A 24,050-nucleotide genomic window follows, 5' to 3' on the forward strand; every position below is an offset into this window, starting at 1 on the left:
ATTTTTGTTTATATTTAATATTCATATTTCAGTTTTAAAAAGTGTATATTTTTTAGATTGTGGAGGGTAAGACCATCGGTAGACGCAGTGCCGTAAATCCGGAGATGTATTTGCATATTACGAGCATGCTACAAGGGGACACTTCTTAATCAATGTAACCAGACGACGTAAGATTTTAAGTGTTAGTGGTAAAAATTAGAAGAAAAAAATATTAGAAAAAAAAAGTTAAGGTTTTCGACCCGTCGAAATTCAGATATATTTTTCTCTTATTTGAGGAGGTCCCCTTTTTTTTGGAGGGATCGGGGTAGTACCTCGCCTGTCATACTCCGGCCCTGTAAAATTACTGAGTGCAGTGTAAACTCACTAGCAACATGCGATTTTATTTGCATAAATGATAAAACGCTTTTGCAGGTATCACGTGATTTGTGCTCCACTCTGTGCCCACACCTGCTTAGGTATGTTAAAGAAACGATATACTCTAGACGGGCAGGCAGAACTGTTATTAAACAATTAGTTCTATCCCAAAGATAGCCGTATTTATTCCGGGAAGACAATTATAAATAGAAAATTAATTGTTCTGTTATCTCGTTTGGTGTTGTCTTCCTTACATTCGTCCGAAGATAAAAGTTTCTCAAAATGTACGACATTAGTTCGTAAATCAAGGTTTTCTCAAAATGTTTTTCGGTAAAAGTATTCCATGAATCATCTATGACAAGATGCAACGATACTGACTTTTAAGCAGACGATTTGGTGACTCCAAGTAGTTAGATATTTAGTCACAATATTAGTAAATTATTGTTAAATATGCCTTATTTTTCAAGGTCAATAGAGCCCTAGATGAGTGGACATTTAATGCTCCCACTATTTATACAAGCATATTTCAAAACATTTGTGTTACAAGTAGGCCTGCACTTCGAGAAAATAACAAACGCCTAGACTGAAGAAAAGTATCAAATAAAATTTTATAAAAAGTGAACATTTACTTCAGTGGCGTAGCGCAATACAGGAGGGAGGGAATTTGAGAATCCCCCGGGGCCCCACTAGAGGGGGGGGGGGCTAAATGAGTGTTCGAAAATTTTTTTACATCAAATATTAAATATTACTCAAAATGCAGGGGCCCCCAAAGAGGTCAAGCCCCCCCCCCTCCCCCGTCTCCCAAATAATGGTAAATTCCTAGGTACGCCACTGATTTCCTTTGAAAATAACCCGATGTGGATAAAAAGAAGCTAGACACTAAGACTGTGTTTATGTAGAATGTGCCAGGCCCTTTACTTTATAATTGCAGCGGATCTACATGTATTCATCCTAAGGAATAGATTACAGCATTGTACGTGGCTATATATGCCTACATAATGGTGATAAAGCGAATCTTATCTTAAAATACAGACGTTACTTTAAAAAAACAGAAGATTACGTCCTACGCGTGTTCATGGGTCAATCTAGTCATGCATTTTAATCAGTAACAAAGCGAATGTCTGATTCATATCAACATTTTTTTTTCTTTTAACGCCTCTTTTTTTTTTTTTTTATTAATGTCTTAAGGTTATGTAACGCAGTCACTTTAGCTATTGTCCAGATTTTTTGTTATTAGCTACCAAGTGTATCGGGACTTCAGTAAATTTGAAAATGTATAGAAAATCTTCCTTTCCCTCAAAACAATATGTTGCAAGACGTCATGTTGTGGACTTAAACTAAACTCTGCTTTCAATGGCCGCACTCGCCCTGCACGCCAGAATTTGAGAATCCTTGTGCTTATTATCAAAAGTAATTGGTAGAAAGTCTTGAAACAATGAGTAAAGGACAGCTTTCACCCGCGTCAACAATCGTCTGCTAGCGCAGAAGAGCGCGATAAGATGAGATAAAAATGGAAGGGTAAACAACTTCTCTGGCTCAGCAACTACACAAACTTCTTGCAGAGTAAGTAGCACTTCATGTCATTTCCCGTGTGTCCGAGGACATCCACCCACCTGGCCACCCACTCATTTTCGTATCAAACAAACTCTTTGTAGTTGTACAAGGTTAATTGAATCGAAAGTTTCCTTTTTTTAAATGTTATTGTCATTTAATTTTTTTCTCCTTTAGCTAAAACTAAAAATTAAATGGCATAGTTCTGTTATGCGATCACATATGAACATTTTACTAAATGCATAATAATGATAAGTCATTTTACGCGGTTACACAGAACAAGCCAGCTTTGACCTATATAATTTGTCACCTGTGACTCAAATTTTGTCGGAAGGGGGGCCTAAAAAGAGATAAACACGTAAAGATGAGATTTATGAACATCTCTTTCCACCAAGCTATCCGATACCTCCACACCGCATTACCAACATCACCCAGGTTCATCCAGGATGTGATATTGTCTCCCTTTACCCTTTAATCTTTCTATTTTGACATGTAAACGGGGACATATTTAGCCTATAATAAAAAAAAATTCTGCTAACAAATAGAAAGTTGTTATATAAATACAACAAAAAGGTATTAACAAAAGCAATACTACGAAAATCAATAGTTCTTATTCCCCATACTAGGACAAACACATTGACCTAAACGACGAATTTTGTTCTTAACTAAGATCTGAGATTGAGTCGAATTGTCTGAATCAGTCTGAAAACAAAAAGCATGCAAACGTTTAATTGCTAGTGCGAGCAGATAAATACAAAGTATGCCTAAGAGTTTCAGCTTAAAAATCTTTAAGCATACAATATACACATACACACACACACAAAGCTAATATTAAACGTACTTGCATCAATTAGTTTGGATCAGCGATGTAATTAAGTAAATAGATAATAGATCTAGATTCGGGCTACACAAACCAACGAGGTAACCACTTTACTAGTGGGCAGCTTATGAACATAGAAGATTGTATAGCTATATATTGTTTCTATAGTGTCGTCCTATTTTTCAGGTTTGTGTTCACTAAGACTCAGACGATGACATATGAAGGGGACTAATTCAGCTTATAATTTAGCTTGTTCTCAGTCAAGTACAATTTCTTTCCCCTGTTCGGGATACAATTTTTTTCCACCAATAGTTAATTAACTAATTGGTTATTTTTAATTGATTCTTGTGTTGTCAGGTAAAAGAAATAATTGTGCAAAACTTCAGCTTGATCCGATATTGGGTTTGGGAGAAATCACGTGTACAAACTTTTTACCAGACAGACAGACGGACAGAGTGAGTTGATATAAGCTTTGAAAAAAAAAAAGGCAGCTTTACCCATGCCTATTTTTTAGGACGAGATCAGATCTTGCATACAAGAAGTAGCCTAATAGGCGCATGCAATGCCAGCCCTAAAAAATAGTTGGAAAGTAAAATTAAAAACTTAAAAAAAAAAACCCAGACTACTCCATCACCTCGTTTTCAGAGAAATAAACAAAGCATTCCAGATCTGAGAAGTCGATTTCCGGAATAACGTTTTCTCTTTTGTTTTGCAATGGCGTCTGACCAACTTCCGACGAAAAACAGCCGCAACATTCTAATGTCAACATAGTGGAGAGGTTTTCAAATCTAATTGTTGACTTTTTCTTTCAGTTTCGGTTCGTACATCTGGTAATAACCCTCTCTTCCTGTCTCTTTCTCTTTCTTTTGCACATTTTGGAAAAAAAAAAAACCTCTCTGAAATTTTACAAAATATTTTCTGCACCTCAAAATGTACCTTCAGCTTATAATACTACAGATGTAATAATCTCCACCCAATTCCAATGGGTACCTGGCATAAGTTTGGGAAAGAGAAGCGGTTGGTCGTGGTGCTGGACGAATGACACCCTCGTTAAACGTCGGCCATAGAACCAGATCACCCTTTTACATCATCTGCCCTATAGATCGCAAGGTCTGAAAGGTGTACCGTACCTTAATTTGCCTTAATGATTACTTTCAGCGCTAAAAGATCAACACTCGGTTTATAATTCAACAGATGTACTGATTAATTACTGCGCTAAAAGGTCGACTTTCAATTTGTAAATCTGCAAATTTAAATTACTCGTGTGAACCTACTAACTACTTTGGTTTTACACACTAGACGTAAGACTACTTGAGATGTACTAAGAGTACTTTATGCACTGCACACAAAACTAGATATAAGATTTACTTCAGGTGGCTTATGAACACATTAAACGATATTCAAGTTGAGGAAACAAGCAGGGCCCAGCAGAAGCCTAAAGCACTGGGGGTGGCGAGTACTGACTAAAAATACTTTGTAGAAGGAATCACCTGGCAAGCGAGTGGAAGAAATTAATGCGCTATTTTTATAATGTCGTTCTTATACTGTGTGAACACCTGGGAATGAAAACACACACGCACACACACACATACACTCTCTATGATTGGGATTTCGAATTTCGGGGTTGTTAGGACGTCCCTGAGTCCACCCGACTCTACTGTGTACCCGACTTTAGTTGGGCAAAGTAAAAGTGGTTGGCCATTGTGCTCTGCTTGTTAACCATTGTCCTAAGAAACATAAACATTAAAAAAAAAGTTAAAAAAAGCTTATATTAAGTGTAATTATATCAATTAGTTTGGATCAGTCATGTAGTTATAGGTATGATTGACCTAGACATAAAAACCTGTGCGATAGAAATATTTGTTTTTGTTTAGCTTTTTCATTATGTTATGATCCTCCGGATGGAGGACAATTTAGCCCCATACCCACTGTATTTTAAGGTAGTTGCACTTGAGAAAAACAACAACAAATGTAATTCTTCAAAAGTCAATATTTATCATGTGATGCTCAAGAAGGACCACGTGATGCACTAGGAAGAGCACGTGACTCGAAACACAATAGTGTGACATTATTTTTTGAAACATCCTCGCATCTACACACACACGCGCGCGCGCGCGTTCACACTCCCGTTGTAAATAAAGGAATACGCTAATCAAAATAAGAAGAACCAAAAGTGATGACGTCAGTGCCTTTTGTAAGAAACGTCAAGCAGTAAAATTCCAGAACACAAACATCGCGCATGAATGATCTTGAGACTTTCAGAACTAGGTCAATATAGTCGTCATCAAAAAAGTGCCATTTAAAAAAAATAAAGAGAGGAAAGTGTTTGGTTTGTGTTTTCGGGGGAAGATAATCAACAGAGACGAAATTACGAGAGACTGCAAGTTGCCCATTAAGGTTTTTGTTATTGCAACAACAGCAAAAAAAAAAAAGCTTTGTAATTTATATAAAACCAAGATTAGAATTATAGACGAAATAGTGCAATATTCTGATTAGCCTAATGAAATACTCTTAAATCTGTTAGATGTCAAATGCGTAACTTATCGAAACCTTTTATTTATGTTGTATGCTATAGCAAAACTAAGCGCATTTGTCTAAACTATAAATCAAAAACTATAATCCTGGCTGACTGCTAAAGAAAATAAAATTGTACTTTGACAGAAGTCCTCAAACTGTGATCCGCGGACCCCCAGGGGTCCACAAGACGACCGCATAAAAATGAGAATTGTTTAATTAAAATAACTTCTACTCTAAAGGCCAGTTTATCGGATTGGATTATTTTAATACTTATCAAATCGCCACGCACTACTGTTTAATAAGACTTTTGCACGTGGACAAACTCAGATCCCAATCACAGATGAACTCGTGCTTGTACAGGAGAAGGTTATTAAAGTATCCGTTAACGATAAATTTCAATTATTATATGCACACATATGACCCTACTTTCAGATTTCAAAATAATATTTTCTCATATTCAGCATTATTGTTACAGAAGTGGTTGACTAGCTTTTGCATCTTATTATTTGGTACAACGTGGATTTATGGCAGTGATGAACCTCATGTGTACTATATGAAACTTACTGGAAATGTGAACTCTTTGAGAAACTTAAAACAGTAACTTGCATAACTTTTAATATCACTGCTGTATTTACTGAACAGAGGAAGGGTTCCTTTAAAAACTAAAGGCACAACATGGTACCCAGTATGCAATAAAATCAAATCAAAATCTAATTACAAACATTGAGTTGGACATAAATACATTCATTTATCTCATCAGCCTCATTCAAATTAGTAGGCAATTTTATTTTATTTAAACAAAAGTTATGAAACAGATTAAACACTCCTTCAATAAAATGTGTTGTTTACTTTTTTCATTTGTAACATTTGTTTTATGTATTATGTATTTTTGTCGTTTTTTTGTTTTTTTTTTTACTTAGGTCAAGGTTGTACTACATAAAAGTTCCCCCGAGTCAAGAAAAGTTTGACAACCTCTGTACCATGAAGTCCATGTAATACAAAATTTAGGGATAATCTACAGTCCTTTATCCTTATTAACTGAGATAGGGGTGTGTCCGTATCGTCCGAGTGTAGAATATTCGAAACGGCCTCTTTCAACAATATAAAGAAGATTACATACACTAACTATACAGTTCAAGTAAAATTTACAGGGGAAAAAAAGTTATACATAGTAGCCTACCATTACTGAGAGCAATAATCACTGATCTTACCGTGCACATCGGCAAGACTACTTAGGTACCGCAAAGTAGATAGAAATATATATATATATATATATAAAAACAGAAAAAAAGGCAGTCAGGATATTTGTCGTTCTGAATGTTTGTTTTGTTTGTAAAATGTTTTTGTAACAATGTTTTACATGTTTCGGATGTTCCTTCAGAGTTGAAGATAACTACTTCCTAGTCCAAACCTCCCGCACGACGACGGGTGATGGGAGCGGGCAGGGTTTGAACCATGGACCATCGATAAATCTGAACGACAGTCCAGCGTGCAAACCGCACGACCAGGCAGCCATAAGAATATAAGACGTTCCGAATAAACGACGTCTGGATAAACGACTTTCTACTGTAGTCTAAATACATAGTTTCTTTTAGGCGCATTGAAAATCCTTTGCATTAGTTTCTAGAGATTTAACCTTTTACTTTCGTGGTTTGATTATTGTCTGGTCAGCAATGTTTGGAAAAACACACACAAAAAAAAAAAAACAACTAAGACAAGCACTGTGAGTGTGTTTGTGTAAGTACATGCAAATACTTAAGTGTAAGTCTAGGTGCAAGCGTAAATGTTCCTACACATGTAAGTAATCAACTAAAACAAAGTTAGAACATAAACTTGTGGATCGGGAACGAGGTCTCAAGATCTATTAAATCCGGCCCTTTTGTTTAGTTTTGTTTGAAAATATTGAACAAGTTTCGGATGTTACTTCAGAGTTGAAGATAATCTCTATCCTAGTCCAAACCTCCCGAAGGTCGACGGGGGATGGCAGCAGGCAGGGTTTGAACCATCGAGACAGAACGACAGTCCAGCGCGCATGCCACACGACCAGGCAGCCAACTAATAGTGCTATTAATAGATGACCTAAAAGCCACTAAAATGTTTTGACATAGACTTGCTAAGAGAGAAGAACAGAGTAGTCTATAACCATAGCTGCTCCATTGTGGATACAAATCAGCAACCATGTCAAACCTTTTTTAAACCAACGTGAGCCAATCAACAGCAGTTCTCTCTCTCTCTTTCTCTCTCTCACTCTCTCTCTCTCTCTTTCTCTGTACATCAGGTATACTCTCCTGTCTAAAACATCGGCGTTAAACCTCATTAACCTGGTAAAAAAAAAAAGAACAGTCGAACGCTATTAAAAATCACTTAAGCCCATCGCACTCACCCCCACCCCTAGAGCAGTATGTCTTTTAGTTGCTTTTAACCTACTTTAAAAAAAAAAAGTAGATTCAAATTAAACTGTACTTGGCAGAGGTTCTCATCGTTTTTAGTCACCCACGTTAGTACCATTCTCATAGTCTAGTTACAACGCGCAAACACGGGGCGGCTCAAACAGAAGAAACTTTGACCCTCGTCCAAAGTTAAATCACTTTCTTACATATGCATAAACAAGCGTTTACCATTGTCTCCAGGTTGCGATCCCACTAATCTCATATACCGGTTATTACAGACGTTACTTCAAAAAAGAAAATTACGGCCAATGCATTTCACGAGTCCATCTAGTCATGCATGTTAATCGATGACTGCTAATTCGTTGGTTTTCTGGGCTGATTCAGGCAATCCATTCCATTCTGTAATGGCACTAAGGAAGAAGGAGCACTTGTACGAATTTGATCCAGCGTATGGAAAAAGAAATTTGCCTCTATCTTTGAGTCTGTCTGAGTATTTCATTAGATTGTGTTTTTCTATTTGTAGGCCTAATTATGGTTTAGTGTTTTATGTTTTATAGCTACTTTAGGCCTACTTTTTATTCTTCTGCCTTAAAGTGTATCTAAGTTTAGTGATTTACTTATGGTGTTACTATAATCAAATTTAAACATTCGTTTGTTATAAATCTCACAGCTCTATTTTGTATTTGTTCTAGTTTGTTTTCTTGAGTTGAGGGATGCCCAAAACAGAGGATGCGTATTCTAATATTGGCCAAACTAAAGTTAAATAACATGCTGATGTGTAATTGACACACACGTGTCACAAATATGATAGTAAACTTTATAGTTCTTTTAATTACCAATATGATATACCAAGAGTAAGTTTTATTGAAATATTTGCGACTGTGGAGTTTATTAGAACGTAGCCTAAAACAAATGGCTACAGGAGTTGAAGAGTTTACGCGTAGCAAGTAGCTTGGCTTATACAGTAAAAGTGTATTTAGTTGAAAGACTATCAACCAGTTCAGGACCTGAAACTCGGTTTAAGGTGCTGACAGTGAAAGCAGAAATCGTTGGAAAGGTCACATTAACCCATCGTATGCTTAAACGTTTGACGAATAGAACGTTGTTACTCGCAATACTATAGAAGTTTTGTATTTCTTTTGCGTTATTTTTACTTCTTCGTAAATGAAAGGAAAATCTTTGCTTGGAAAACTCCTTGAGTAGAAAACTCTTTGAATACAAAAAAGAGCGGACAACTCTTTGCGCAGAGAACTCTTTGCGTATACAGCTCTGTGCATAGATAACTCTTATCGTGGATAACTGTTAGCGTGAAACTCTTAGCGTGGATAACTGTTAGAGTGAAACTCTTAGCGTGGATAGCTGTCAGAGTGAAACTCTTAGCGTGGATAACTGTTAGAGTGAAACTCTTAGCGTGGATTTCTGTTAGCGTGAAACTCTTAGTGTCGATAACTCTTTGAGTAGAGAGGTCTTTAAGCAGAGAACTCTTTCAGTAAAGAACTTGTTCAGTAGCGAAGTCTGTCAGTAGCGAAGTCTGTCAGCAGCGAAGTCTGTCAGTAGCGAAGTCTGTCAGTAGAGAAGTCTGTCAGTAGTGAAGTCTGTCAGTAGAGAAGTCTGTCAGTAGCGAAGTCTGTCAGTAGAGAAGTCTGTCAGTAGCGAAGTCTGTCAGTAGAGGAGTCTGTCAGTAGCGAACTCTTTCCCAACCTGCCTTCCCCTACGTCTAATAATCTCTGTATTAGCTATTTACATGGGTCTAGAGAGACCGAATTGTCTGATTATCATCAACGACATGCACAATAAACAGAATTTACTACAGATGGTGGACATTATACTGTTGGTGTTTGTTATACTTTACATTCTAAAAATCAATTGTATACTTACAGAACTTTTGATCCGTTTCAGAATAATGATTCCCACCACTGCTCGCCCCATTTTCTTCATTGGAATCCTCCATTGTTGGAAGAAATATTTGAGTATACTGAATAACTTTGAACTATTTCTTTTAGAATCGTAATTCACTGACCAACAAATTTAATACCATCCAAGAAATCATACAGAGTGCACAAAATAGGGAAAATTTTAAAACCAGAATTCCACCAAAATGTTTACGTTCTAACGAGAACTAACGTGTAACGTAAAGTTTCGTCAAAAGTATTCCCATCTGGCAGCACTACTTGATCATAGGTCCTTCCGTTGACCGTCCAACGTTCTCACATGTCGATATCCTGGGGACATTGGTTCCTTGATATTGTCCCCCCTCAAGGTGTGTGTGGAGATCTGAACAAAAATAAGTACAAATTGAAAAATTAGTTTAACTTAGACATTGCAAAACATTTTTTTTTATGAAGCTTGCTAGTAGAAATTTAAAATAATGCAAGTAATAGATGTATTTCAATTCTGGTGTATTTTTTAAAAAACTTGCTAGTAAAGTTTAAAATAATAGAAGTAATGGATGTATTTTAATTATTGTGTATTTGCATAGCTATCTTATTGTTAATCCTTTGTACCGTTTTTTTTCGGAGGTCTTGGTAAAATAAACGAACTATGTTTGACTTAATAATGCTATGCAAAATTTGATTAAAAATTCATTTCTGTCGAAATTTCCATTAAAAAAAAAGATTATAAATATTAGTGTGTCATCTATTAAATCATTAGAAATAAAAAAAAAAAGAACTGCACATTTACAATCATATCTCTCAGTACTGTAAGATTTATTTCCCCACTTCTTAAAGAAGATTAATGAATCACCAATAAGTGAATTTAAAAAAAAATGTTTTTTTTTAGAGGCAATAAATAAATGTACAAAGAATGGGAAGTGGGAGAAATAACGTGTACAAAACTAGTACCAGACAGAAAAGGTGAGTAGATAAACGCCTTGTAAAAAAAAAATGATATTTCACACCGATAGCGAAGATCCATAGGAACAATGAGGATTGAGTTTTTGAAGTTCAATGAGCTTGGGAGTCAAACTGCAGACGCTCCGGAAAGTGATGACACTCTTGCAATTCCGTCAGCTCTATAGCTCCCTCTGAATTTGTGAGCGAAACATACACGTATCAGGCCAGGCCAGAATCTTCTTTGACTTTATAGCTTTAGATTTTGTTGCTAAAGGTTCCTCTAATATATTTGACTTCGAAAAAATAGAGAGATAGAAAGCGAGAGAGAAAGAGAAATAGAAGGAGAGAGAGAGAGAGCATAATGAATAACGTCATGTGGACAGATTGAATAGTAATTTAGCAACACCCATTTATTCCGAGTTCCAGCTGCTCTCACAAATGTCTCAATCTATTGCTCTGGATTCCTGCTTTAGTTTAGACAGGTAAAATGTTACTGTCTCAGGTAGTTTGATGCTGTGCTGGCCAGACAGAGAGTGTCAGTGCCGGCTCTAAAGCCATCAACGCCACTTTATTACATGTGTAGTCGTCACATTCCGTTCTGAGTTTGGAATGTAGATCTAGATGAGATCTTTTTATTTTCTCTACCAAACATCTGCCATTTTCTTCCTGATTCTCTCCCTCCACATCTTTCTCCAACCTTTCCACTCTATGTTTAAATACCCCACCCCTTTTTTGTTTTAGGTACTTACTCAAATTTTAAAATTATATTAGGCCATTAGAGTATCTCCTTTCTACTGTCAGTATCTTCAGTAGAGCTTAAATATTTCATTTCATAATATTTAGGAGTGACTATGCGCCATCCTTTACGTTTCAAGAAAAACTATTGCCTTAGATAGAGGCCTACGTTAAATTTGTCCGCCTACGCTCCTAAATCACAAAGCTGGGCGATGGCCTACCCAACTTATGACAAAGCTGGGTGATGGGTACCCTCCCGTATCACAAAGCTGGGCGATGGCCTACCCTCCCGTATCACAAAGCTGGGCGATGGCCTACCCTCCCGTATCACAAAGCTGGGCGATGGCCTACCCTACTTATGACAAAGCTGGGCGATGGGTACCCTACCGTATCACAAAGCTGGGCGATGGCCTACCCTCCGGTATCACAAAGCTGGGTGATGGCCTACCCTACTTATGACAAAGCTGGGCGATGGGTACCCTCCCGTATCACAAAGCTGGGCGATGGCCTACCCTCCCGTATCACAAAGCTGGGCGATGGGTACCCTCCCGCATCACAGAGCTGGGCGATGGCCTACCCTCCCGTATCACAAAGCTGGGCGATGGCCTACCCTCCCGTATCACAAAGCTGGGGGTGGGCGTCATAAACCGTTGGCTAACCATCAAGAGGCTCGTGTTCGAATCCCAACTAGAGCTGACCAAAGCGCACTTTTCAAACCATCAAACCATAGCGTGAAAGGTGAGCTATACAAAAATTAAAAAAAAAGTTAGTGCACTCTAAGTTAAACCGCCAGACAAACATTCGAGTTTGAGACCTAAAAAAAAAGCTGACGTCAAAGAAAGGCACAGGAGACACGAAAGAGAACTTTTAACACAGCATACAATCGCTTTGCCAGCGTTATGGGTGACAAAATATATAGGTCGCAGCTAGGTCTGATTAGTAATTAGAAATTCTGCACTCTTCCATAATAATGGAACTAAAATCTAATGCTTTTTTCGTATTTTAACATTATCACCTCTAAATATCACAATAATAGAGTTACTTTAGCCATCAGTTTCACTGATCAGTAGTCCGATGGTGTCACTAGGGTCTGGGTCACCCGGTGCGGGCGAATACTCACAACTGCCTAGTGACGCCACTGAATCTAATAACAGACAGAAAAGACAGTAAACTTAATCTTTTTTTTTTTCTAAACGACAAAGGATGTCACTAAACCTTCAATTTATCGGGTAAAAGGCTAGTATTTAGTAATTAATGACAGCATCGCTTTCAGCGTATTCTTTATTTGACTGTGTTATCAATGTTTGACCAAAGTCCAGTTCACAGTGACAGTAGGCGAAAGGGTGCAATGTCCATAAAGAAACTATGCGTTTTAATTAAAGGGGGCCGAGGTACGAGGCTACAATACTGTACAAATGAAATTGTAAAAGCTATCTCGAGCCAAATCTACTATCTTATCAAAATGTCGTTAGATATACTCATTATGTTCTAATTACTCGGTATACTGCGTTAAACCATCTTCTATTTCTAGTCAATCCTAGAGGAAAAAATGTTGGGTATCAGATACCAGGAAAAGAAGACATGGGAGTTTATACTTAAACAAGTCAACACTCTGGCTGGTAAAAAGGAAAAACTCATCAATACGCTGAAGAGACAAAAGCTGAGCTGGTTTGGTCATAGTGTAAGACATGACTCACTGTCAAAAGTCATTCTTCCAGGTACAGCGGAGGAGGCTCGAAGAAAAGCTGACTGGACAACGTAAAAGAATGAACCGACCTCTCTCTTGTATCCTGCTAAGAACAGCTGCTGACCAGGAAAAGTGGAGGGATTTGGTTACGCGAACTGTCACAGCACCCCTACGTCGTGAAATGTCACAGCACCCCTACGACAAAAGCCAAGGGAAAAATGAGATGAGATTACATTCTCTTTATGGGTTCAAAACAGTTGGAAACTGGAACCTGGGTGAACGGGACTATTGAAAACGGATCAAACGATTTTCCTAGAAATCTGCCAGGTTTTGGACAGGTTCATTGAGAACAAAAGTTTTAGCTAATTGGTCAGACAGTTCAAACTCTGCTTTGAACGTTAGAATTTTTCAAAATAAAATCTTAAAATTACATTTTTATTACGTCTTTTTTTTTTCTTTTACGTACAGCGGGAATTCCCGAACTCGACTCGAATGTTTCTTTGTATTGAAAAAGGAGTTGAATAAATAGACTACATTTGACTACATAATGTTGAGCGCCGTTTTATGTAGAAATCCCTAACTGTACTGTAAATAGAACTTGATTGTCAAAACTCACCGGAAAGACTCTTTGCTACAATAAAGCATTACAAGAAATAAATGCCGGAAGAAGTAGTCTACCGATGATTTATTTAGCTTATCATTAATTTTTTTTATGTTACTTACTTATAATTTCCACTACTACCTTGCATTCTCTGGATGTGTAGAAGTTGGTTATTTAGTGGACGGGAATTTTGAAAAAGACCCGAACGATTTTTCTAGTAAATTTGACAGTTTATATAAATCTTTGGGAAAAAAATAATTGGCAACACAATAAAAACTTTGGTTTGACCATTTGGCCTATAATAAAAAAAAAATATAATCTTTTAAAAATTAAATTTGGCTCATCTTTTTTTTTTTTAAATCATTAGCTGGGCCGCTAATGAAATGACTTTATTGTGCAAAGCTCACAGGAAAGACTCCTTTCAATAATTGAAGCATTTACAAATTAATAAAATGAGAAATGATAGACTACCATCAACTTCAGAAAGTAAGAAAAGATTTTAAAAATAACTTAAAATTACTTCTTTTTCTTGAAGTCAGTAATTCATCGCTTTGATCAGTCAAACATGTCAAGGAAATTTCCCGCTATTCTTCTACCCATTACGGTTTAATCTCTGCCAAGGTAAGAAGATAAAGATCTAGCAAAGGCTGAAAGCCAGCTAAGACACAGCTAGAATGATGTATTGTGTACAACTATATTGCTGACTATTGTTATATGATTGATTACTTTTTACACTTTTTTTGTGTACACATAAAGCAATCAGTGAAATAGTCTATCCCAAGATAAGATCTAGTATTTGTAACAAAAGGCAGGTAAAATGGCTTAGTTAAAATGAGTCTCACATTTGAGGGCAACGAACCCGATCCTTTCCAAAAAGCGCATAATCAATCTTTTGAATAAACGTGGATTAAAAAAAACAACGTATATTTGTCTGATTGGACAACTGCATTAAATCAATGTAATGGCACAAATTGTAAAAACAAGATGACGGACTGAAGATGATATTAAATTGTATTTGAAAATTTATAACAATAACATTCTTGATGTATCACGTGGTGTACGCGTCAAGGTTCCAAAAGAAGTGTAAACAAATTATTCATACTTCGGCTTCTCGTAGCTTTCGGTTTCAAAAACTATAAATAGGGGAGAAAAGATAATATCAGGGTCAGACATCTGTTTAGTTAATAAGTTGTAAGCTTCATGTTAAGTCCACTTTTATTGTGTGTTTAGTGCGTGTAATTATTTCATTATCTCTACTTGAAAGATTATTTTTTTTTGTAAGGAGGAAATCTGTTACTTCTTCACCTCCGATACACCATTGGATATATGCACTTCTGAAAGTATATACATGTACTATCCAGGTAATTCCCTTTTAATAATAAGATAAACTGCTTTCTAACATCACTTTCTTAACTTTCTATGGCATGGGAAAGTTTAAAATAGAAAAAATAATTACGTAACTACGAATAAAACATTTCAGAAGAGAGAAAAACAGAAAGAGAAAGAGAGAGATAAAGAGAAATACAGAGATATAGAAAGAGAAAGTGGAAATGGGAGAGAAAGAGAGAAAAAGAAAGAGAGAGAAAAAGAGAAAGATGAAAAGAAAGAAAAAAGGAAAAGGAAGGGAGAAGGAGAAAGAGAAATAGAGATAGAGAGAAAGAGAGAGAGATACAGTGATCGACTTGACCCTTGAACTGAGTAGATCATTCTTGTGATTACTTGATTCAATAATCAGTCATGGCATTTTAAAAGATATTAGATCTACATTATCGTATCACGATTTCACCCAGACGTTTATGAGAAAAATAAACATAAGATAAACATTTAAAAAAATTAAAGTTTCCCTTTCAGACCTTGCGATCTATAGGGCAGGTGATGTTAAGGTCATCTGTTTCTTTGAAAAACGGTTAACGAGCAGGGTGTCATGTAGTCAGCTAAACGACCAACCAACTTTACTTTCCCCAACTAATGTCAGGTACCCATCAGAGTTGGGTGAACTCACCCACCACGCCCCCTAAAGTAAACAAAAGCTATTTTAAAACAGTTTCATTGCTCTTATCTTGTTTCATAAAAACTCTCTAATTTTTGTAAAGAGTAAAGATAATAATTTTTAACTATGTCATAGGAATTTTACAATTTCTCAAACTATATGCATCCAGTTAATCACATCTCGGCTTTTAATTGTATTTACTTATTTATTATTACACTGTTTTTACTTTTATACAAAAAAAACAAAATGAGCTCATAATAATTCTCTGGTACTGGACCGAAGAAACAAAGTCCACTGTAGTGTCCACTTTCTAATGGTATGCCAGGTCTGCACTAGTACCGCCTTCTCACAGGTAGCAAGAATCTTCTAAGGTATATTTAAGTCCTTGAAGATGTACGCGCAGTAAGTTGTCCCCACTCTTTCACACCAGATGTAACGATTTCCCTATTATTATTATTTGGTTTAAAACTTAAAATGATGTAAAATAATCAACTTTTATTTAATTTCACCTTTCTGCTACACCAAATTTAGATCTAGCCGTGGACAGATAGAAGAGAAAAACAAGAAAATATCAGAGATTTCAACATATTTACAAATAAAAAAAAATGTTTTCCGTAAATAAATATCAGGACCACGAATACGATGGATTCACGATGTGGAAGTAGATCTAAAACAACTTAAGAGTCCCGGCCTGGAGATGAAAAGCTCAAGAGAGATCTGAATGGAAGGTTGTGCTGCAGCAAGCCAGAGCCCTCCATGGGCTGTAACGCCACTGGGGTGGATGGATGGGTATAAGTGTCAGATAATTAGGGCAGATAATCAGGGGCAGATAATGTTTCCAGTTTACGGATGCATTCGATGGGTGGCTGCCTCGTGTGGTATATGCTTTGGACTGTTGTCTCCATGGTCCCGGGTTCGAACTCAAGCCGCAGCGATTTCCCTCCGTTTTGTGGTAGGAATTGGGCTAGGATGCAGTAATATTAAATTCTGACATAACATCCAAAACATGTGAAACAAATCAAAACCTAAAGTGAAACGTTTCCATCACGTGACGTGTCTGATGGACCAATCGTATGCATGCACACATCTCAAACAAATTATGTACTCTAAAATAACCAAACCACTTGACTTTGAGGCAGGAACATGCAAAAAGAATGTCTTCAATGTGCATGCATTTATTTTGTGAATATGAGAGAGAGGGAGAGAGAGAGAGAGAGAAGGAGGGAGAGAGAGAGAGAGAGAGACCTACATTGCACATCCAACAACGGACCCATAGGGGCAGCTTACAAGTGTTTTATTTCTCTTTTTTTTGCGACTTTAGAGACACGTGAAATGCCTGTCGCTAATCATTAAGGACAAAACGCATTACCCTCACCACCCCGATACACACACTCAAAAGCGCGCGCGGGCCCTACAAAAAAATAATGTTATAATCTAATATCTTATTGTAAAATTGCCTTAATAATTTTAGAATTCTCAGACAACGTCTCTGTTTTGGCCCAGTTCTCCGTATGGTCATCCTCTGACAGACACCGGGCCAGTGATCTTTCCCAACCTCCTTACAGGATGTAATACTAAGAAGATCTTGAAGCGCTGAGCATACAAGGTAATCTCTTGGGAAGACAAATCTTTTGACCGCACTATGAGGAGAGAAGTGTAAGCAAGACTAGTAGTGGACAGCTAGGTAGCATAGGTAGCAATGATCTCAATCGACACAAACAAAAATGCCAGTGGACAGCTAGGCAGCATAGGTAACAATGATCTCAATCGACACAAACAAAAATGCAAGTGGACAGCTAGGTAGCATAGGTAGCAATGATCTCAATCGACACAAACTAAAATGGCAGTGGGCAGCTAGGCAGCATAGGTAACAATGATCTCAATCGACACAAACACAAAAGCTAAACAGAAATGGCCAACTCTCTCATATCCATCCTGGCACTATGTTCACGTCTGCTGTATCCTGGCAAGAACACCTCTCCAATATAGGGCTAAAGATATAATGCTCCATGAGATGAGCCATGTTTCTTTTCCGACAGAAGGCAGCAATAGTTTCGTACATAGTTTCAAAATAAACTGCAGATGTCACCTTTCAGTCTCGCATGACTACACACAGGCCTGGTGTCTGAAACAATTTTATTGCTTTTACCGTTTTGTGTATTAAAAAAACAACAAAAAATCATTTATATGATGTACAAGAAAAAAGTTTTTTTTCCACACATTCAAGCAGCATAAAAACAATGACCTATATAAAACTCGCAAAGATGTCAGTAGAACACGAGGAAAAAATAAATGTTATATTTTGGCGCCTCCTTATGGTATAAATTATATATAGATGAAAGCCGTTACATTTGAGAAGCCATGTAGCCAAAATCTCTTTTGGTAAACATGTAGTATAGGAATGTATCTAAATAAATGAAGCATAGTCACGTTAAGCCTTGGTGAAAAGAGTTCTTTTGGTTTCTAGCAGACTTGATGAGCGTGGCATACTTTCTCAGCAGACGTAAAATTTCCATACAATCTTTGGGCTTATATAAATGTGCTGGTTTACACTTCTAGACTAAATGAATTTTGGAAGTGTGGGCCTATCAGTGATTGGTGGTAGCGATCCAAGCAAGCAACACATGACAAATGATTGAAAGGGGATTACTCGGACAATACAATCAGCATTTCGTTTAAGGTTTGTCTGTAAATGTATTTGTGCACAGGATAGTAAGTGCGTGTGTGTAAACTAAGCTTCAAAGAAACAAAACCAAAAAAAAAGGTGAATGGTACAACGAATATATAATGTTCAACTAGATCGTTTGCTTTAATTGCCCCCTGCCGCTCTGTAGTACAAGCATGTCACAGAACACGGAGAATGTCAAACATGTCATTTGAAAATGACGTGGACATCTAGTTCACAGGGACAGATAACCAAGTAAAAAAAACATAATAGCGGACGAGTTTGTTATCTTTGTTTGGTTAAAAGCGGAATTGGCGGCAATCAAGCACTGTTTTGATCAACAGTTAAACTCTCAAGAAATCAAATGTTATTTAATGTGATTGGAGATTGCGTCTAATGCAATTTTTGTTCAGTCTTTTTATTTGCTCTTTCAATGAAGTGCTTCGTTGTATTGTAGAGCATGTAAAGAAAATACATTTTAATTTATTTCGACTTAGCGTTCCCTTTTTTTTTAGCACCATCCAAGTCTTTTGTACCATGTGTTCCCATTGTCTTTAAGTCAACCATTCAGTTTGCTGGGCATATTTATTGTTTCGTAATGTCACATAATATTAAATAATAATAAGTGTCAAAGTTGATTTCATTGTATAAACAATGAACAGCGTGTTTACATTTCGAGAAACAACAGTAAGTTTCCAATAGAACTAAAAATAGCCAAGGGAGTTAAAAATAAGCAGGGATCTTTATAGTCAAAAGTTCTGGTTCTTTCCTGTCTCGGTGAAGCTAATTTAAGAGTGTATAAATACAAGGGAAGACAATCAACGGATTCAGTCAATACGTTGCAAGCTACTTTTGTGAATTTATTATCGAATTTAAATTATATTTAATTTTAGTAATGTGTATTTAATAATTTAATAATTTCTATTTGAAATATTAAATTATTAATCCCTTAAAGAGTATTTTCTGTTATTTCTTACACTTAGAAGGTCAATATTGCGTTATCAGATGTAACTTCAGGAAAAAATACGACGTATTCACCACCCCAAAACACAGTGTGTGTATGCATACTAGGTCAGCGTTTCTCAATCTTTTATGTCCGGCAACTCTCCCCACCCACACACACACACATACAGCAATAGAAGAATAGACAATAACAATCCTTATTTTCGATGGTCTTAGGCGACCCCTGGTAAATCGAAAGAATGAAAGATCATATACAATATATCTAAGTATACGCAATTATCTCCCTTGATCATAAAAGTGGTCCATGGAATATGCCTTAAGGAGGTGAGCATTGGCCAGGAGATGTCGATTATCAACGAGGATCTTATGAAGCCAGCACAATATCTACGCTGACCAAGCAAATGTCAGAAACCCATCTATGCAGAATAGACTCAAGAGACGACAACCCATTCCAGATGAAGAACACATCCGTCTATCACTCAACTATTAGACCAGCAAGTGCTTGTTCAACATTCAGGGATCTTTATAACATTTGTAAGCTAGCTATGTCTGTTTGTGGCTTGGCTAATTAAGACGTCTAGTTTGAATGTCACATAAAAAAAAATTTAGACTACTCATGTGAACGACACTTGAACGATGAAGATGGAAAAAAAAAAAAACTTCTCGCTAACTTAACAGCACGCGGAGAATTTATCTGTTAACGCGAAATGTGTTATTGGTTGAACGTGTTGATAACCCCTGGAGCTATGACACACTAAACAGATGTGTCGGCGTGCACTATGTGGACCCGAAAGTGGAATCTATAGGATGGACAATCTGTTAACAACTAGGTTATAGGCTTTTTTTTATTGGCTAATAGCTGATCACGTGGTGGGGTGTGAACGTGGAATTTAAATTATGTTCCGGGCCCTTTCTTTCGTTGTGGTTTCTTCCTTAACCTTAAACTGTTACGGACAGTAGGAAAATGACCGACTGACCTACACTTCATTTAATCTGATAGGTCTAGTAGAATTGATGCATCATGTTAAACGTTAGTGCAAAATGTCTGAACCACAGACAGATATTAGACCTAGACTGGACATGGAAATCTCTAACACTACACAAAAATGTGGTGAAAAACTTTAGAAATCAAGACGTTGTTTTGTCAAGTAGTTATAAGAAGTAGAGTTGCTTTTTTTCAACACTAACCTATGTAACATATAATTTAATGTTTAGATCTAGTTCTAGTAATTGAACATCGAAAATAAGAGCCTTCTCGTCTTATTATTTTGCAATTTTCAAATACCTAATGTAGAAAGATCTAGGTAATCAATCTATTTAAATGTACATAGGATATTGAGATCAACAAACTTTGCATGGAACTGACTGGCAATAAAAAAAAGTTATGCTAAAAAACAAAAGCACTAAGTAAAAAAAAAACAACAAAAAAACTACTTTCTCTGTTGAAACAGTGTTAGGAATTGTCTACGCTATTCGAAGGGCTAAAACGGCATTTGGAACAGCTGTATTCGAACCATGGTCATTAATAAAACCAGAGCAGAAATTTCTTTTAGCACAAACTTTCGTGAATATGTGGAGAGAGATGGTGACCAAGAAAGCTCTGGACAGTAAAAAAGCACTCTGGTAGAAAAGCTAGCCAAACGAAAAATGTCTGACATCAAAGTGAATGCCACTAACCTGCGTTAAATATGGACGAGAATGTCTCACGATAATAAATCCCTATAGTCAAACAAAATGTGCTCTTTAAGATGAATTATGGTCGTTCTACGATTGAAGGAGGTCAGCTTCAACTTGAATAGATTATTACTATTTCATTTTATACTTTCTTTTTTAAACATTGTGTTTGCGAGTGTGTAGTAGTTGAATCATTTAGGCCCTTTTTTTTTGTGACTCAATTGTTTCCGACTATTAATCCGTCTACTATTGAAATAAATCTTGCTTTTAGAACAAAACTTGTCAAAGGCAATATTATTTGGCAGCTGATTGCCTCGGCCTTGATAAACAAACACATTTCAAAAAAAAATTTTTTTTCGGTATTACAATGACCAGTGGTGACCAATACTTTAAACTTGGTGGTCATGTAATTTTTTAAACACCTGTCACGGGCCAAAATATCGAAAAAAAAAATACGTGTCGCGTCCAGTGGAAACGATCCTTTTGCATTGTGGGTAGAAATTTTTGAGTGGCAGGACATCATTCTGTCTCGGGCCGGATTTGGCCCGCGAGCCGTAGTTTGGGAATGACTGATAATGAGAATATCTTCAAACTTGATTACACAAGTGTCCCAGTCAACAGGCTAATTGAATGTGAACGAAAGCTCAATGTTGACTTAAAGAAGTCATTGGATATACAATATACACTATACCACGTCATGGCTCCTTATCAAGAGACGCGCTTACTTTCATGTCTAGGCTATCTTCAATTTGCAAAAAAAATTAACTCTCAAATACAAATGTTCATGTTAGAGACTTAGTCGTCGCTTTCCCAGGCTGATAACGTGACCTGTCGAATGCTAGAAACGTTCTTGGATAGGAACGGGTTGACGCTGTCATAAGTAAAGGAACAATAGTTTAGCTTTTGAGTCTTTTTTTAGGATTTTATAATTTTGTTTGTAGCTGTAACTTCAGTCACTCTCGTGGTTATCCTAATTTTATTATCATTAGCCAAAACGTAATTCTCTTCTAGGGGCATGGGAGGCTTCTAAACCGAGAGGTATTAAGTTCGAGCCCCATTGAAGACCACGGTTTCAAACAGCACAGAATTAATGGGTACCTAAAATGTATTCGGGCAAGTAATCGTTGTTTGTTCTGCTGGACACATGACACCATGGGCGTAGCCATGTTGTTTTTCGGGGGTTCAACCCCTCGACCCCCCGGCTACGCCCATGCATGACACCCTCGTTAGCTATAAAAAAAAATGGGCTTTATATCATCCAGCACATAGATATGGCAAAGTCAGAAAAAAAAATTCACTACTTGTGAATACTTTCTGGTGATATATGTCTTAAAAGACCTTTATAGGTTGTTTTTTTTTCTAAAATAAACTAGATTCTAGTAACATTTTTGTACGATTGGGAAAGTATAATTAGTAACAACAAAACTTTATCACAGATCTAGATCTATATGTCAAATCTTTAAAACGAATGAAAATGAAAAATCGTCTCATGCAATTTTAAGTACACTTAAAGCGTTTCCCAGTAAATAGGACTAACCTTTGTTGTTGTTTTTTTAAGAGTAGACAGAAACAGCAACACAAAGAAGGTCTATAAGCCTACGTCTTAAAACATGAAGCCTGACAATGCACACACACACTAATCATATTGTATTACTACTCCAGGACTAGACCTTTTTTTTTTTTTTTTTACAAAATTTATACCAAATGTTTATTTTCTCACAATGCACGATTTTCTTTTTTTCTTTTTGAACTATACAACAGAGCGGTGTCTAAATATAGATGTGACCCATTTTTCCCATTCGTTTTTTTTTCCCTGTTTCCGAAGCACTCAAATATACTCTCAAACACAGATAGACAAGCAAATAAACAACTGATTTTTGTGACTCTTACACACGAGACTGTGTGCACGCCCCTCCCCCCTGTGCTGTGTGCACACAAACACACATATAGAGCAAAAGAAACGAAAAGCGGACAATGTACCAGAAGAGCTATAACTGTACAGAAATTTTGTCTGTAAATTGTTAACATTTTGTGGATTAGCTGGAGATGTAGGCCTGCATATAATAAGGGTTCACACGAAAGTAGTAAATCTACTTATGCATGTAAGGTGGTTGTGGTGGTGGCGTGCTAAAGCGCTTTGGCTTTCAAACCGAAGGATCCTGGGTTCGAATATCAGTGAAACGTTTGATTCTGAACTTTTTTTTATTTTTAAGACGCCCTTGAGTCCACCCAACTCTAAATGGTACCTGACAGTTTGGGAATGTAAAGGAGGTTGGTCGTAGCGCTGACCACATGACACCCTAGTTAACCGTCGACCATATAATCATCTGCCCTATAGATCGCAAGGTCTGAAAGGGGTACTTTTCGTTTTGTATATATGCATATACAGATGGCTGTCTGGCTGGTCGTGTAGTATGCGCTCTGTACTGTCGTTTTGATGGTACCGGGTTAGTACCCTGACACCCCCCCCATATTTAGAGATATTTTATCAAGTTTATCGTTTAAGCATTTACATTGGCTGTATGTAAAGAAAGCTAGAAAAGTCTGATTTGGTGTCAGTTAACGGGATCTAAAATAATGTAAGGACAAAAAAAGTCGCCATTACTCTGAATGTTTTAAAACAATGTCCAGTCTTTTTTTTTTTGTTTTTGTTTTCGCGGGGGAGTGGGGGGAGCCCCAAGCATAGGCCTATTATTTCAATACTTTTTCCCCCTCTTTTTCATTAGTATGTGCACTGTGGACAAACGTTTCCTAGATCAGAATACAACAGCGACACGGGCCTGATATGTCCCGCGGAACGTAGATTGGGTATCACCGTCATAAAGATGTGTGGAAAAAAAAACTCTATCCCATACAACTCCTTAAAATCTTCCCCAAGAGTTAACATCAAAATTGCGAGAGAATTCATTTCGTTATGTTTGCGTATATCAGGCATAGTATCATTAAAAGCCTATCCAATAGTTTGAATTGTTGGCATGTATAACTCTTTTAAGTTTATTCTATTTTTTTTATGCTACGAATAGAATGAAATTGCGTCCCCTGCGTTGGTAATACCCAACTGCCTGTTTTTCGAAGTTTTAGCCCCCCCCCCGCCCCTTCCCAAAAAAAAAATTAGGGCGTAGTGTCGCTGGGGGATGTCGAGGATGCGGAAGACAGCACTGGGCGACACTGAGCCTTGCGACGCTGCTGTGGTAGTGACAGGTTATTATAAATAGAAAAAAAAAAGTTCACCTAGTCAATAGTCATGACATTGATTGATCTAGTATCAT

General features: G+C 36.9%; 1 protein-coding gene across 5 annotated transcripts in view; it reads right to left on the reverse strand.

The window, feature by feature from the left end:
* Nucleotides 1-24,050, reverse strand: part of LOC106059263 (cAMP-dependent protein kinase catalytic subunit alpha) — a 95,074-nt gene that overhangs the window by 45,043 nt on the left and 25,981 nt on the right. For 4 of the 5 annotated variants that reach the window (XM_056031320.1, XM_056031316.1, XM_056031319.1 and 1 more), the window contains exon 2: nucleotides 9,511-9,906. In XM_056031320.1, the coding sequence (XP_055887295.1) occupies nucleotides 9,511-9,583 (73 nt within the window). In that variant the 5' untranslated portion in view covers nucleotides 9,584-9,906. Of the gene's footprint in view, nucleotides 1-9,510; nucleotides 9,907-22,318; nucleotides 22,464-24,050 lie in introns of those variants that run through there. The other variant, XM_056031317.1, reaches the window with a different exon arrangement.

This window comes from Biomphalaria glabrata, chromosome 5 (genome assembly GCF_947242115.1).
Source record: "Biomphalaria glabrata chromosome 5, xgBioGlab47.1, whole genome shotgun sequence".
Lineage (NCBI taxonomy): Eukaryota > Metazoa > Mollusca > Gastropoda > Planorbidae > Biomphalaria > Biomphalaria glabrata.